Below are 14,666 nucleotides of genomic sequence, written 5' to 3'. Positions count from 1 at the left end.
CGAGCAGATGATGTGAGGCAGAGATAGCTTGGGCAAGGAGGAAAGCGCGTGTGGATACTTGCTCTTTGCCGGGGCAACCGACCAGCAAAGAGATTTTAATAGTTGGCTGATTACACCTAAAATAGTTCCACAAACTCAATGTTTTCCAGCAACCCCTGATTGTCCAAAAGTCACTGAACCACAACCATGCTCGTCGGCACGCATTTAGGCAACTCTATTTCCAAGTTCTGCCCTCGACCACTTTTCCGACGGCAACCATGTCCGAGATGTCACCTCTAACTAGACAAAGAATGCCCGACTTGGCCGCAGGTCTTGCAGGGGCGGGCAGAGTTGCAACACCCGGTGTGTGACCAGGCGACCAACGGGACCAACGACATTGTCTCCGACTGGCTGGACAACTTTAGTCTTTCTGCACAATTGACGCCACCTCTGGAGCTCTGCGCCTGAGGAGCACGAGACAGCACGAGCCCTCACATGCACAGCCGTCTGCCTCCTGTGAACTAAAGTTATGGCGGCGTCACGCACGTGTCGAACGCTCAGTGAGATCGGTCTATTGCGATATTTATACTTTTCCAAGTGCTGATCGCGGCGGGTTACTCCACTAAGTGCGCTTCTTACTGAGCACCGGTGAACTGCGGAGAAGCAACACATGTGGAGCTCACTTTCGTGGGTTGCTTCTCCGCAGGGCACCTGTGCTCAACAAGAAGCGCGCTTAACGGGGCTGGCCTGCCATGATCAACACTTCGAAAAATATGAATATCGCATTCATCTTGAAGTGAATACCTTATAGTGTATTATTCAAAACTACTATTCGAAATTTCGAATATTTGCACAACACTATGTATAGCTGTTTTAAAGGGGCCCTGCAAGCACTTTTTTACTGGTTTTTAATTTGCACCAAACCTGAGCGCACTGACCGTAGTAACTTAATGTAACTTTTCTCAAATTTCGCCTTATTTTAAAAGTTATAGGCAAATTAAAATTACAAAAACAAGCAAAAAATATCCTCCCTCATGACGTCCTTGGTTGCTTGAGCGGCCGTGAGCTAGAGGAGGGATAGTGAGCTCAGCGAGCGCCCACGGCTGCCGCACTCCCTGTTGACGGCGCGAGAGGGCGCCACTAAAGCGTATTCTGGATAGGCTGTATACAACGGGCTGCCAGAGCGGCTCTCATTGCATTTGCTGCGCGATTAAACACTAATTCGGCATGACACTTCATTGGCCACAAACGACAGCAAACACGGGGTAAAGATCAGTTCAGAATGGGAGTCACTTCGCGCTGCCGTACCGCGAAATGGCCAAAACACAAGACAAAGCTACTCGCTGAAGGCCTACGGAACGCTCGGAGCCGGTCGGATCCTCCAGTCCGTAAACGACCACAGCGCCGCCGCGCACATCCGGGACCTTTCCGTGTCAGCGCCTGATCCCACTACTCTTTTCTAACATGCGCCGCCTTTCCCACCGCTTGGTAGCGGGTATGTCGACGGGTCATTTCTTGTTTCCGTGCTTTATACACTGCATTTGTTTCTTTACTGATCTAAAATACTGAAGAAAAACTACTTTTATAAATAATTGAAACAGTTTGCGCCACTTATATTTTGTATTTCGACTTAAAAGAAGCTTTTAGCGGCTCTGACCAGTAGTAAGCACAGGACCAAAGACGTCACATTTCGCGCGCTTTCGGTACCGCGGGTCGCCCCCGTCGGTGGAGGAGGTTTCCGCGTCGTCCGGTTAAAATATGACGCACTGATATTTAGTTACTCTCTCCGTGCCCGCTGGCTCGCCCGAACCCCAAGAGACGTGGAAATCGCAAAAAAGGTAGACGCTTATATATGATTGCAGGGCCCCTTTAAGCAAGTTTTTCATTTCTGATCCTCCTGGCTTCAAGACAGCAGACAACAACCTATCAGCAAGCCCCTGTGGCTCGATCCTCCAGTTCAAGTGGATGCTGCGGAATGCAGTACACAGTAGGTGGTTGTAGTACTGGCCAAGTTTGCACCAAACATACAGACAAAGTTCACGAGTGGTGGTAACACAAGGAAGGAAAACAGGCCCTTCCCACAGATACAAACAAAAACTGCTACATGCGAAAACACACACTAAGTGGACTTTGCTTTGGGCACGCTTTACCAGGCTGTAACCCACGACATCAATGCTATGTTCCTTGCACTGCCTACACACAGCATCACCTGCAAACAACATGGTGCCAGCATTCAGAATAGATGAGCTATGTTTAGATCGACCTTTCGACGGCTCTTGCAAAACTTTTTCGACTTTTTTGACGTCTTACAGAGAAACCACCGGAGCTTGGCGTCAGCTGACGCTCACCTGCAGCCAATTTGGCCTCAGTGAGCATCTGAAGACGTCAACCAACCCGCACAGGCAATGAATCCTGTAACACACTGGGAAACAGCAAACACTTGCCTCTTTCCAGGTGGAGCTGAGGGTGATGGAGGTGGTCTCGTTGAGCAGGTCCCGGTACTTGTCTTTCTTCTTGCGCTGCAGCTGCTCCAGGTGCTCGTTGAAGAGCTTCTCACGCTCTTCGCGCTCCAGCGACTCCACTAGGTCCCAGCGGTGGTCCTTGCGTAGGGTGCGCTTCGCCTCCCGCCACGACGCGTCCGGGTTGCGCACCTGTCCGGGGGACGCATGCCCTCAGTTCACACCGCCTAGCACAACAACCAATGCTTCTTTGGCACATACTTCCCACTCGAAACTATTTCCAATCAAACTAAAAATCATTTGCATGGGGCAAGTAATCTGGGAGGATCCTTGCAAGAGTATAATATTAACAAATTCTCTCGTATTGTCTTCACACCTAAGAATAAAGTGCTTTTCCAACTTAACCTGTATTTTAGCAGATCCTGAGCCACACTTTGATGAACGGCTATTTATTTATTTATTTTTACATACTGCAGCCCCATCGGGGCTATTGCAGGAGTGGGGGGGGAATCACAATTCAATATTGAATAAGACAAAAAAAAAAACCCGTAAATTAAGGCCAACCACTGTCAACCACACACAGAAACTCGTCTGGAGGTAATGAACGGATGTTACCGGGTAGCAGATTCCAATGTTCAATTGATCTAGGGAAAAAACTGTAAACATGTCAGTATGTGCATAAAACGGTGAAATGTTTAGGTCATATTGGCTTCTTGTTGATGATGCTATGTGAAACCTTATGCATGTGTCTAACGAGGTGAGACGTGGTGAGTTAACTAGACTGTATAGGACTTACCGTAGAATAACGCACATATACCCACTCCACATTAAGCGCCCATATCCAAATTTCTAATATATGAAAAAATGTGCACACTACATATATATGTAAAATTGATGATCGGACAAGCGCCCATCCCCCATTTTTTCGCGATTATCTCTAAATTTTGAGTGGGCGCTTGCCCGGTATTTTACGGTAAGGTTCCCAGTGTGACGTCTATTGGAAAAAGGACAAGCTTAGAGCAGAAAGGTTAGAGGATGGGGAAAAATCTCTGTCGTAGCAAAATAAAATAAAACATACTGCTTTCTTTTAGATTGATTCCATTTTGTTAATATCAGATTGTTTCCAGGGATTCCAAATGATTGAACCGTACTCGGGGATAGGGCGTATTAGTGTTTTATATGTTAGAAGTTTGGTTTCTTGCGGGGCAACACATAGGGTTTGTTAAAGATAGCCGAGTTTTTTAAGTGCCGTTTTACAGGTGGAATCAATGCGCTTTGACCAAGACATGTCTTGTGAGAAAAGAAGACCAATGCTCTTGCATTCAGAAACTCTTTCCAATGTGTAGCCATTGAATGAATATGTGAACATGGAAAGGAGCGTACGCTTAGAAAAAGACATTAAGACAGTTTTCCAAAAGTTTATGGTCATTTGCCAGGTGTTACACCAGGTACAGAAGCTTGCAAATGAACTGTTAAGAAAATTATGGTACTCAGGAAAGTTAATTGTGTGGTAAAGGACGCAGTCATCAGCGTAAAGACATACTTTAGTGGCGATGTTACGTGGTAAATTGTTGGTGTAGAACAAGAAAAGAAACGGACCGAGACAGAGCCTTGTGGGACACCTGATGACACAATGGCAATAGAAGACTTAAACGAGTTAAAACATACATACTATGAGCGATTGGAAAGAAAGCAATATCCAGTTAACGAGGGAAGGGTTGTTTAGTATCACATTAAGTTTGCACAAAAGAGAGGAACGGTATCGAAGGCTTTAGATAGGTCTATGAATATGAACTATAAACCAGACACTCCCCAGTGTGTGCATTGCTGTTAACCAAGTCTGCAGGCTTCTACACTACTTTATTGCAACAATTCCAAAAATGGAATGAGAGGTTCCTCAACTGTCATTAAGACCCTATGCCTAAGAACTTGCCAAGAATAAATATTTGTATATAGCTCGACTCTCTAAAGTGAAAAAGAAGCTCGTAGAAATATTTATCCCACAGCGTACCTAGTGACCCGAACTAAAACTCGCTCAATGACTGCACTGGATACATGCGTATAAATTTTCCGAATGGTCACCTTCCTTGGATGCTGCATCTGCTCTTAAAACGAGTCGACACTCATTATCGCTATGTTGCAAGTAACAAACTATGTTTAAAAAGCAGCACAAAAAGAAAAATAAAACAAGTGGACCTTAATTTGGCTTTGTACAGTAGGTGTTGCTCGAGAACCCCTGGTCTCAACCAACAATCGCTGGTTGCTCCCTTTCTAGTCCGGCGGAGACGGGGCCGTGCGAGTGCACTTACCAGGTCGGTGAGCAAGGCGTTGAAGTGCTGCACCGCCTCGTCATGCTTGTGCTGCTCACGCTCCTTGTCTCGCTCACGCAGGTGCGTTGAGAGTGTGCGCTGCACCTCCTTCTCACGCTCCCTCAGGCTCGCCTCGATGCGCTCCTGCTTTTCACGCTCCCGGCTGCCCTCGTCGTCCCCTTCGTGGCCATGCTGCAACGTGGCACACCTCACTTTCCCAACCGTCCCGCCGCCAGGGCACATAGGTCGCGAGAAAAACGTGTCGGATAATACTAATGCTGGTCATCGGCTCCCAGCATCAATGGCGCACCGACAAAAAATATCTACTAAGATCTCCCGATTCTTGCGGTCGAGCCTCAAACCGATACCACAACAGAGCGACTAACGGTGGGTGGCACGTGCAAACAAGTTCATTTAGCTAAACATAGGCCGCAACTAAAGTTTACTGCCCAACTATTGGAGGTGTGCAATACTTCGGGATCATTAAGGTGGGACACGTAATCGCCTGGAGCTGAGCTGGTTGGTTATTCATGCTTGTGCGATTTGCCAGCTGAATAAAGTTATTCAGTAAATGAAAGTCGACAAAGGAAAAGATGTTATTCAGTAAATGGTTGTTAGTCCAGCAGAGTGCATGTGTATGTTCCTTGTCTCTCTCTATCTTGTATATTTCTTCCTTGGTTCAGCTGGCAAATCTCACAAGGAGGGACATGGCCTAGCAGGGTTTTCACCATGGTGGGCGGCAGTGGTTTGCCGTCCAGCTGACCGCCCATCTCTAGCGTTTCAACAAAACTGCATGATAGGATCAGAAGAGAAGACTGGTACGCGCTGACCACGCGTCTTTTGCCGAACACATGGGACATTCAAGTAACCCTATATTGGGGGATTCGATTTATATATTCGAATATTGGCACACTTCTAGTACTAGTTAGTCCAATACTTCTAGTTGATACACAAAATCTGCGTGTCCACTTTCCCACAGAGCGTGGCTACTTTCCCACAGAGCCCACAGAGCCCACAGAGCGTGGCTAACGATAGCAATCTACAGGAAAAGCTTAGCAGGTAACGAGGTAGAGATGATGTTCTGGTGCGCAAATGCTACCTGTACCGCAACACCGAGCATCACACTTGACAGCCCCGCAATGCAGTGCAGACGATGCTTTTTGGCACAAACTTACTAGGGCTCGCTCAGAAAGAGATGCGTGAGCCTCGTTGATCAACAATGTACAAAACGTTGGAGGAAACGCGGAAGAAAGAGCCCACCACGGCCAGCCATGACGGAAGCCCACCAAGCCGGTCGTCCCAGAGGCCCCAGATGCTCACCGTTCCAGAGAGCTTGGCCGTGTACTCCTTGAACCACTCTTCTCGTTGGGAACTGCTGTCCACAGCTCGGTAACGTGGGTCTTCACCCAAGGTCTTCTTGATATCGCTCCAGCGAGCGTGCTTGTCCAATTGCTTTTGCTCTTTGAGCAGCTCCAAAAAATCCTTCTTCATCTACGCGGGGAAGAGAGCAGGTGCAAGAAGGTAAGCACAGAGCCAGTCACAGTTCAAGTGGGCAATAAAAGCTCCGTAGCGAGCACGCGGTACCGCAGCACCTTCCATTTTTCGCTCTGGTTAGGGTGGGACTGCTGCCCAGAGGGCTGCACCCCCCTCCCCAAAATAGAGCCCTGTGCATCTTGTTTGAGCCTACACGGTGTTCGAGACAAAGGCTGAAAGCGCACACCCCCTCCCACCCGGAGACCACGTGGCCCCTTCCCCTTGCTCGGGCAACCCGTTCCAAGTTTCATCCTTCACTAAAACACCAGAGTCCCAGGTTTGGCAGTGGACTGCCGGTCTAAGGAGCAATGGCAGACAGCCCTGGCAGTGGCGCAAGAGGGCCGCCAGCGATCAGTAGCCTCACCCGAGACCCGCAAACAATGTCGTGCGTCGGCTGGGGCGCCTTCTGGGCCTCGGCCAAGGCAGACTGCCCCCGATGTTTGTTCACCACAGAACTTCCCAAACTGCTCAACACTTTGGTGCCACTGCATGCATAGCAGGCTTTAGAACGAGGCTAGATGCTCGCTGCCACTGTCGAGATTACAGCTTCGCCTTTGTCAAAAAGTTGGAAAATACTATATCCATAAGTGCACAGAACTCAAAAAAAAAAAAAAGTCATATCAGAAGATGCCAGGTTTGCTTTCTGTAGAGCTTGCATTTTTGGCCTGTTACAGACTGGTGAATACATATGCATGTAGATCAATTGCAGCAACAAGAAGTTTCAACTCAGTTTGGGAAATCCTGTTAAGTAGTAGTGCATCATATCCAGATAGCAGGTTCTAAATTGACGTGGTTAGAACAAGAACTCATAGCGGCTTGGTACTCCACAGATGTGACACAAGTTTGAAAAACTCAAATGCAAACAAGTACCATGCAAGTTGCAATGACATAATTTCTTGCCACAATTTCAATCAGTAAAACATATTCGCAACAGACACACGCAAAAGTCAAGCCTCGTGAATATGACACAAGAAGCTGCCCCTCCCAAAAAAGACGCCAGAATTTCAGATGATCGAAATGGAAGAAGTAAGCTGAAGAGAGGAGGTATGACTATGTACCAAATGCTTGCGACGTTAAGATGATGCTTAAGTCAACACGCAAGAAATCTGTATATAGCATCCACCAGGAATCTGCGGACGTCTGTCCAAATCATATGGTGCTGCGTTACTTCTAGCGTTCAGAATTAGGAGCCAGATGTAGTGACTTGCTTTCCTACTGTGGTGGCTATGAGAGACAGCACTATGTGATTCAAACACCAACTCGAGTATCTACATACACAGAGGGCAAGAACATCCTAGAAGCAGCGGTTCTCAAACTGCGTTCCAGATATCGTAGAGATTCTTTCGGCAATGCCTACACCTGGAGTGTTTTTCCAGTTTAAGCAGACTTTTAGTCTAACTGGATCACGCATCAAGTAAGCCTATACGCCAAGCAGATAATTCTTGACAATGCTCATAAGCTCTTAAATCTTGCATTAATGTTGAGAGGGCAAAAAGAAGCCCAAAAGTCAAATTTGGAGGTTTTACGTGCCAAACCAACGACCGGCATCTGGCACACCTCAGCTGAGGACTAATTTTAACCACCTGGGGATCGTTTGACGGGCAATCGAAAGCTCGGTCACACGACCACTTCTCTGCAATAAGCTTCCGTCAGATTTCAGGCACCTTAGCCAGGATTCGAACCCACGACCTGGGGATCCGTAGGCCAGAGCTTTGCCTCTAAGCCACCGAGGCAGCTGAGGGGAAGCCCAAGATCAAACAAGTCTGAGAACGACTGCCCTAGAGAAACTGTCTTCTGTCTATGCTGCCAAAACTGCTTACTTCACTGAGACTTCAGCAAGCATACAAGGGGTTCATGAGCCTACGCATGCCATGTAAATGGTAATTTACATTCTTTTTCTTTTTTATGTAGATTTAACACTCAAAAATTGCAAAAAAAAAAAAACAGTTAGTTACTAAGTAAATGGAGAGCTTGGGGATATCAATGTAATTTCCTGACATCAGAGATTTTATATGTAATAATTAATCCTCCCTTATGGCACCAACGATCCACCTCTGGAATTAAGTGTCTCAGCTTTTCGGTCACAGAGGCATGCAATGCGTAACAGCATCTCCGGGCAGCGCCCCGTGCTAGATAATGCAGACGCAAGTTTCTCAATAGAGAAGATGCACAGAGGAGACGCTTACCCACATTCTTGTTTGAATACCTATGCAAAGCAAACAATGTTAACCGCTTCACAGCCAAGCAGGCCAGCAGTGCTCCAGGGATCTACAAGCAGCAGCAAGTGTTCGCAGTTGAAAGAACATGACTTTATATATCTACTGCATAAAAAGGTTAATTTTATTTTTTCCTCACGTTATTTCTGCCATAACACAAGTGGAAACATCTTTCCCCGATTGCCAAAAAAAAAAAAAGAGTAGAAAGAGAAGAAAGAAAAGGTAACGACCTCTGCCAAAAGCACACTGTGATTGTAACAGCTATGTAAAACAAAGTTTACGGTGCAATGAGTCACAAAAAAAGAAAGCCCTATTGCAAAGAAACCTGTCAGAGTCCCAAGAGCGCAACTGCTGGCCTACTGACAACAAAAGAGCACGTCAAAAATGCATCAACTTGTAGACAAATAAAACTGCAAATGTGGCAAGAAATTATGGCAACTTGACTGCCCCGTGGCTCAGTGGAACTTAGCCCCGTAGGTTTTAGATGTACGAGCCAAATGCCCGCAATATAGCTAAGTTGCTGCCATTAACCTCCAGTGAACCACAAATGCAGTAGACAAATCACCAAAGCATGCCCAGAGGAACAAAAACCCTAGCAAATGATCTTATGGCCTCAACTTGCACATTGGTAGACAATGGTATGGAAGAATGATACAAAGGACTGCCAGGAGAAGCTGTAATGAGATGTTTTAGGTTTTCAGCAAAGAGGAAAACATATTGTTCAGTACTAAGTGCTTTGTGACAAAGCCCAGTGTTCCTTTTGGTCCTCCTTTCATACCACTAAATATTCTCCTCGGGGAAACACAGACAAATCAACAACTTGACCTGCGGAGCATCTCGGAAATGCTATTCTGATAGGACTGTGCAAGGTGGAAACAACTCAAAACGCCTCTTCAACAGCAACAACTTAAGCACAAGTTGAGCTAACTCTTTCAGGACTGCACCCATCTCTTCTAATCGCATATGGCCGACGCGTTTTAAGCATGCTCCGCAAATGTTGAGAAAGCACTTTTCTGTAGCACAAGGCGTTTCTGTTTAGTTCTGGGCATGTGCAGAGCAGTCTGCTTTGGACCAGAGAGTTGTGAGCGGCACAAAGTAATGAATGGAGCCAGCTTCCCCAGTTACCTCTTCCACGCGTGCTTCACGACAACCTTCCTGGAGTTCCAACCAATCAAGCGGTGTCAGGTTTTTGCGATTCCAACGACCGTGTGGCAGTGTGCAATTTTTGAAACTTGAGTACGACGAAGTGAAAACTGCAAAATTGGCTGATGAGTTCGTCTGATAACATTTATTCTTACTCCAAGAGAGGGTGCATTCTTAACTTATCAATAAAAGTATATTGCGATGCCAGCACAAGAAACTGTTTTGGAAACTATAACTTTCTTCCTAACATCATCTACTTGGCACAACTCAAAAAATTTCACCTGCATTTCAGAATTAAAAAATTAACTTAGTGAATGCGGTTTTAACTTCATTATACCAAAGAGCATAATAAATTAAACACTGGTTTGAAAAGCACTGGATTTTAACGCAGTAAAGCATGGAAAGCATGGTGATGCTCACAAGTAACTGGGTATGCATTTTAATTATTACTGTTCAATACTAATGCCTTATATAAACTGCCCAAAACATCCTTTTATTTTTAAATGCTTAACATGTTGCTAATATAAAGCTCAGTCAAGTGGAGCATTCAAAGCATGCCAACTACAGCAACATCAGCAAAGCATGCTAATATCCACAACTAACTGATTGTTCATTTTAATGACTACTAATTAGAATGAACCGCCTTGCACAGAACACAGAAGAGATTGTTTCAGTTTCACAATTAATAATTGGTTGCTAATATGAACTAGACTCCGGCAACATTACGCTGCAGCAGTGTGAACGTTTCACTTCAAAGAGCCTCAAGTTGTGCCAAATAAAGTTTAAGCCAAAAGTTCTACAGTGCACTACTTTATTTCCCCTTCAATTCCAGTAGATAGCAAAGAATTTAGAGCCATCCCTTGCAAACTGCCCAGTTGTTATTTATAGACAATTCAAGGACTCTAGGCAAGAATGAGTCGACTTGCCTTCCTTTTGGTGGAACATACGCCACAGGTGCAATTCAAGCTAACCTGGGCCGCGCCCAACTTTCAGTCTGTGTAGTCTTCAGCTAGGCCGGTCAAGCGAGGTCCACTGACAGTGCTGCTATTCAAAGTACTGCTATATGTGAGGCTATCAAAAGGGATAGCCTCACATCTCACAAGAAAAGTAAGCACACATTTTGTGCCTTCCCAATGTACCTGATCTCACCATTCCAGCCATATGAATCCATCCACGACATAGGCTGTCTAGAACTAAAACAGTACCTAACCATTCAACTGGGGATCTTAACTTCCCTCCAATCCAAGGACCGAGCTGGGTTTGCAGAGAGAATCAGGCTCGGACCCAATATTGACAAAACAATCAAGCTTTCATTCCATCAGGTACTACTTTGTAACGCAGAAACGTCAGTGGCAGGAATTTTAGGATCTCGACGGCCATTTTTCTCATATCTTATGAAGAAAATTGATGTGATACAGCCAGAGTCGTCATTTATTACCATTTATATTTGCCGACTCGGCGATATGGGCAATGGCACTAGAAGGGGCCAAAACTAATCAAAAGTTATTTATGCAGCGCTGTCTAAAGTTAGCCAGCTACTAGACACGAGAAAAATACAGGAATACAATAGAACCCTATTGATACATTCTCGTTTTTTTTTCAGCTGTTAGGTTCATGAATATCAGTTCCAGACGTGTGTTATTAATGTCCGCAGGTGCCGTTTGCCTTCTCGGCTGTTACGTCCAAAAACTGCTGCTCGAAACGGCCGGAGCGATGTGTTGGGCTATCTGGATGCCCTCTTCTTTTTGCTCTCCACTTTTTGTCACCTCCTTGCCTCCCTACCCTTTCTGTGTCGCTCTCCCCTGCCAGGCGTGACCTTGAACTAGGCTTGGAAAGAAGGGAGGCTTTCGCAACATTCCATTCATCTTTCCGTCCCTTTCCCACGCGCTTCTGCCGTGCTCAGTGAAGCAATTCTTCCGGTTCTGGAAATTTCAGTTCACGTAGAGTTTGAGTTCAGAGTATATAATCATGCACCATGCGCAATTAGACTGCAGTATGCGTGCATCAAGTTTTACCGCTTTACACCGACGTAAGCGTCGAGCTTCACCGCCTTGCACATGTGTGCTATACTTCATTTCAGCTCAAATCCAGACGCAGCCGACGCTAACAGGTAATGGGACCAATCAAGCAGCGTCAAAAGCGCAAGTCACTAGACCTTTTCTGTTTATGATTGGTTCAGCCATGATAGCAAACATACAGAAACATGATAAACACCACAAAAGTGCACTTTTGACACTGTCTGATCGGTCCCAGCAAGTCGTAGCGTCCGCTGCATCTGGACTTAAGGTAAAACAAAGTATAGGATCAGCGGCTGAAGCGGAGCAGTGCCTGGGTTAGCTTAATAGGCTCCAAAATTTTCCTCCCTCCTACAGGCCGACATTTCTTGGTTAACGTTTTAGATCGACTCCAGGTTTAAATAACAGTTCCCAAGGAATCGTAGACCTGTACTTGACTAGATATGGTAGTTCTCCACAGCCGTAAAAGCCCATGGAACAATGTGGCAGCTACTGGCTGCCACATTGTTCCGGATTATACGGTTTCTTTTATAGCGGCCCATAAAGCTCTAGTGTACCCCTCCACTCCCTTCTCCAACAGACAAATAGTGTGCTTATTCAGTGCTCACAGAACTACCAGAAATGCAATTGGTGGCAGTTCAGCGGCATTTGAGGAGCGCACCAAAGGTCGTTAGCCTAGCCAATAGTTCAATCCAGTGGATCAGACCGAGTCACAGTCACTAGTGATGCAGCAGTTAAATGCCAAAATCATCAGAAACTCTGGGGTGCATGTCTCACTCAGAAGAGAGGCGAGCCAACCCGACTCCTTCTTGCAGGTCCCTTCCAAGCACAGGGGGAAGCGTGCCTAAACTAACCTCCGAGAGCCAACACTTGGGATTGCCTCTAAATTCCTTCCAGCGTATAAAAGACGATTGCACGTTAGGAGCATTCAAATCCATTCCTTCCCACCCACAATGAGCCCCTGAGCCATTACTCGGACAACTTTTCTACAGTAAGCATTACTCCGGCTGCTCCGCACGTCCTGTGGTCCGCCGACCGACACTCAAAAGCTCTAGAATGCAAAGGTAAAAAAAAACATCACAAATACCGTGGGTTTACAAGGCATCGGTTATGCTATGTAATCCCTCTACACACGAGCATCGCAATGACACGTTTCACGGGCGCAGGGCAGGGAGCACGACAGTACAGGCCGTCCTGTATGAAGAACAGTGGCAACCTGATCGAGGCAAGTGCACGGGTTACTCGGGGGCATCACACAACCGCCATCAACAACACTGCGAGGCCTCGGCTACTACAGCTAGACCCTCCTGGTCTGCAAAGGAACGGAAAGCTGTCAGAAAAGAACAGTCAGGCCGGACCTAGAGTCACTGGCTATTCGCAGAGCACCACAACTCCAAAGCTTCCGAGTCACCGCGCCTGAGAAGCACAAGTGGCACACGAGTGTCAGGGTAAACTCACATAGAAGTTCTTAGCAGAAGGTTGCAAGCGCCTACGAGCGTCTCAGCATGCATCCATACCAAAATCTAGGAAGCTGCCAACAAGAGGAGCAAAGTTGGGCGGCTTGAATGAAAGTACTTCACTTCGGCGTGACTAACAGGCGATCTAATCTTTGTAATGTTTTGCACAGAACAAGGGCTAACCCAGATGACCCAAGTCTGGCCACAGGCTACCAGTGTACTCCACAGAAGCTGTGGTACGCGGGGAACATACAGTGACTCTCGCCTGAGCCCGACTGGCAGACGGCAAGTGGCAGGGTGCTCTTTGTCTGCCGCCCAACAGCTACAAGGCAAAAATTCCAGGCAACCCGCACCCTTGCGAGCTGCCTACAGACACTTGCTAACACTCTCCCCCTGCGGGAAAAGGCATCAACTGATCACACTGCGCACGCGACCTTAAAATGCAACAATAGATTATGACACGCTAGGTTCCAGAGATAACACAAAGCGCTCAACCGATTGGCAAGCCAGCCTCGGGCAGCACGAGCCTTTTGGGGGCTGGGGCCTGGCAAACAGAGGCAGCAATAGCCTCGTTGCCCAAAGCTTTACTGCTCCAACCTGGGCCCCAGAGGGCCAGTCAGCAAGTGCTGCACGACACTGACACAAATCAGCAATAAAACCCGTAACACAGCAATAATGTCAGAAATCAAACACCTAGAAAGTCAACACCAGTCACAAATAGCAATTTGATACTGGTTATGCAAGACACTTTTCAATATTCCTTGGCATTATCAGGCAGCTGTCAAAGTGGGATTGGCCACAAGAAAGAAAGTCCTGCTACAGAAAAAGCATGACTATCACATCACTGCTCAAAACATTCAACAAAATCATTTTATGAACTGTGGCAACAGCAAGAGGCAAAGTTATCTAGCAGGGGGACCCTTTCAAAGCAGAGGCCCCAAAAAATCAAAGTCCAGCGACAACAGTGAGAAATACAGCCACAAGGGGCCATCCAACCTGAAATCAAATGCTTTTAGGATTTCCATACGGCGCACAGAGTCACCGAAGGCAGTTTGCATAACGGTAAGTGGGCACTTTAAACGTCAAAAACCTGAGAGGGAGCCAATGGAAGAGGCACAAACATGGGCCCTTGACCGTGTTGATCCCTCTTCTGTTACCTCAGTGTCAGCTTTATGACATCAGACAGTTGGCTACAACAGAACTTATCTATAATAAACTCGGTTGAACTATTCAAAATCTTCACTAGATAACTATGACCTCGCGAGACCCAGTCTACATTATGTTTGTGATTAATTTGATACCATTCTCGATGTACTGATACTGGTATAATAACGAAACAGGAGTGAGTAAAAGGAGAAGTTACATCAGGAAACACCAAAAGCAATGCTACATACCTCAAAAGCAATCTAAAACCAGCCTGCCAGAACTGGTAGGTGCCTGTATATAAGAGTGACCTTACTGTTACAATCCTTTGTTTTTCAATTACTTTTTCTTCACGATAGACACAGCAACTAAAAAAGATTAGAACACTAAGACTAACAATGCCAAACACAAA

General features: G+C 46.3%; 1 protein-coding gene across 1 annotated transcript in view; it reads right to left on the bottom strand.

The window, feature by feature from the left end:
- Positions 1 to 14,666, bottom strand: part of LOC8024153 (transcription elongation regulator 1) — a 60,314-nt gene that overhangs the window by 12,419 nt on the left and 33,229 nt on the right. The window contains exons 13-15 of the mRNA XM_029972575.3: positions 6,068 to 6,238; positions 4,748 to 4,939; positions 2,424 to 2,630 (exon numbers count right to left, since the gene is read on the bottom strand). Of these exons, the coding sequence (XP_029828435.2) occupies positions 2,424 to 2,630; positions 4,748 to 4,939; positions 6,068 to 6,238 (570 nt within the window). The remainder of the gene's footprint in view (positions 1 to 2,423; positions 2,631 to 4,747; positions 4,940 to 6,067; positions 6,239 to 14,666) is intronic.

The sequence above is a fragment of the Ixodes scapularis genome, unplaced genomic scaffold (assembly GCF_016920785.2).
Source record: "Ixodes scapularis isolate PalLabHiFi unplaced genomic scaffold, ASM1692078v2 PGA_scaffold9__187_contigs__length_104089568, whole genome shotgun sequence".
Taxonomy (NCBI): Eukaryota; Metazoa; Arthropoda; class Arachnida; order Ixodida; family Ixodidae; genus Ixodes; species Ixodes scapularis.
This window is presented reverse-complemented; position numbering and strand designations above follow the sequence as displayed.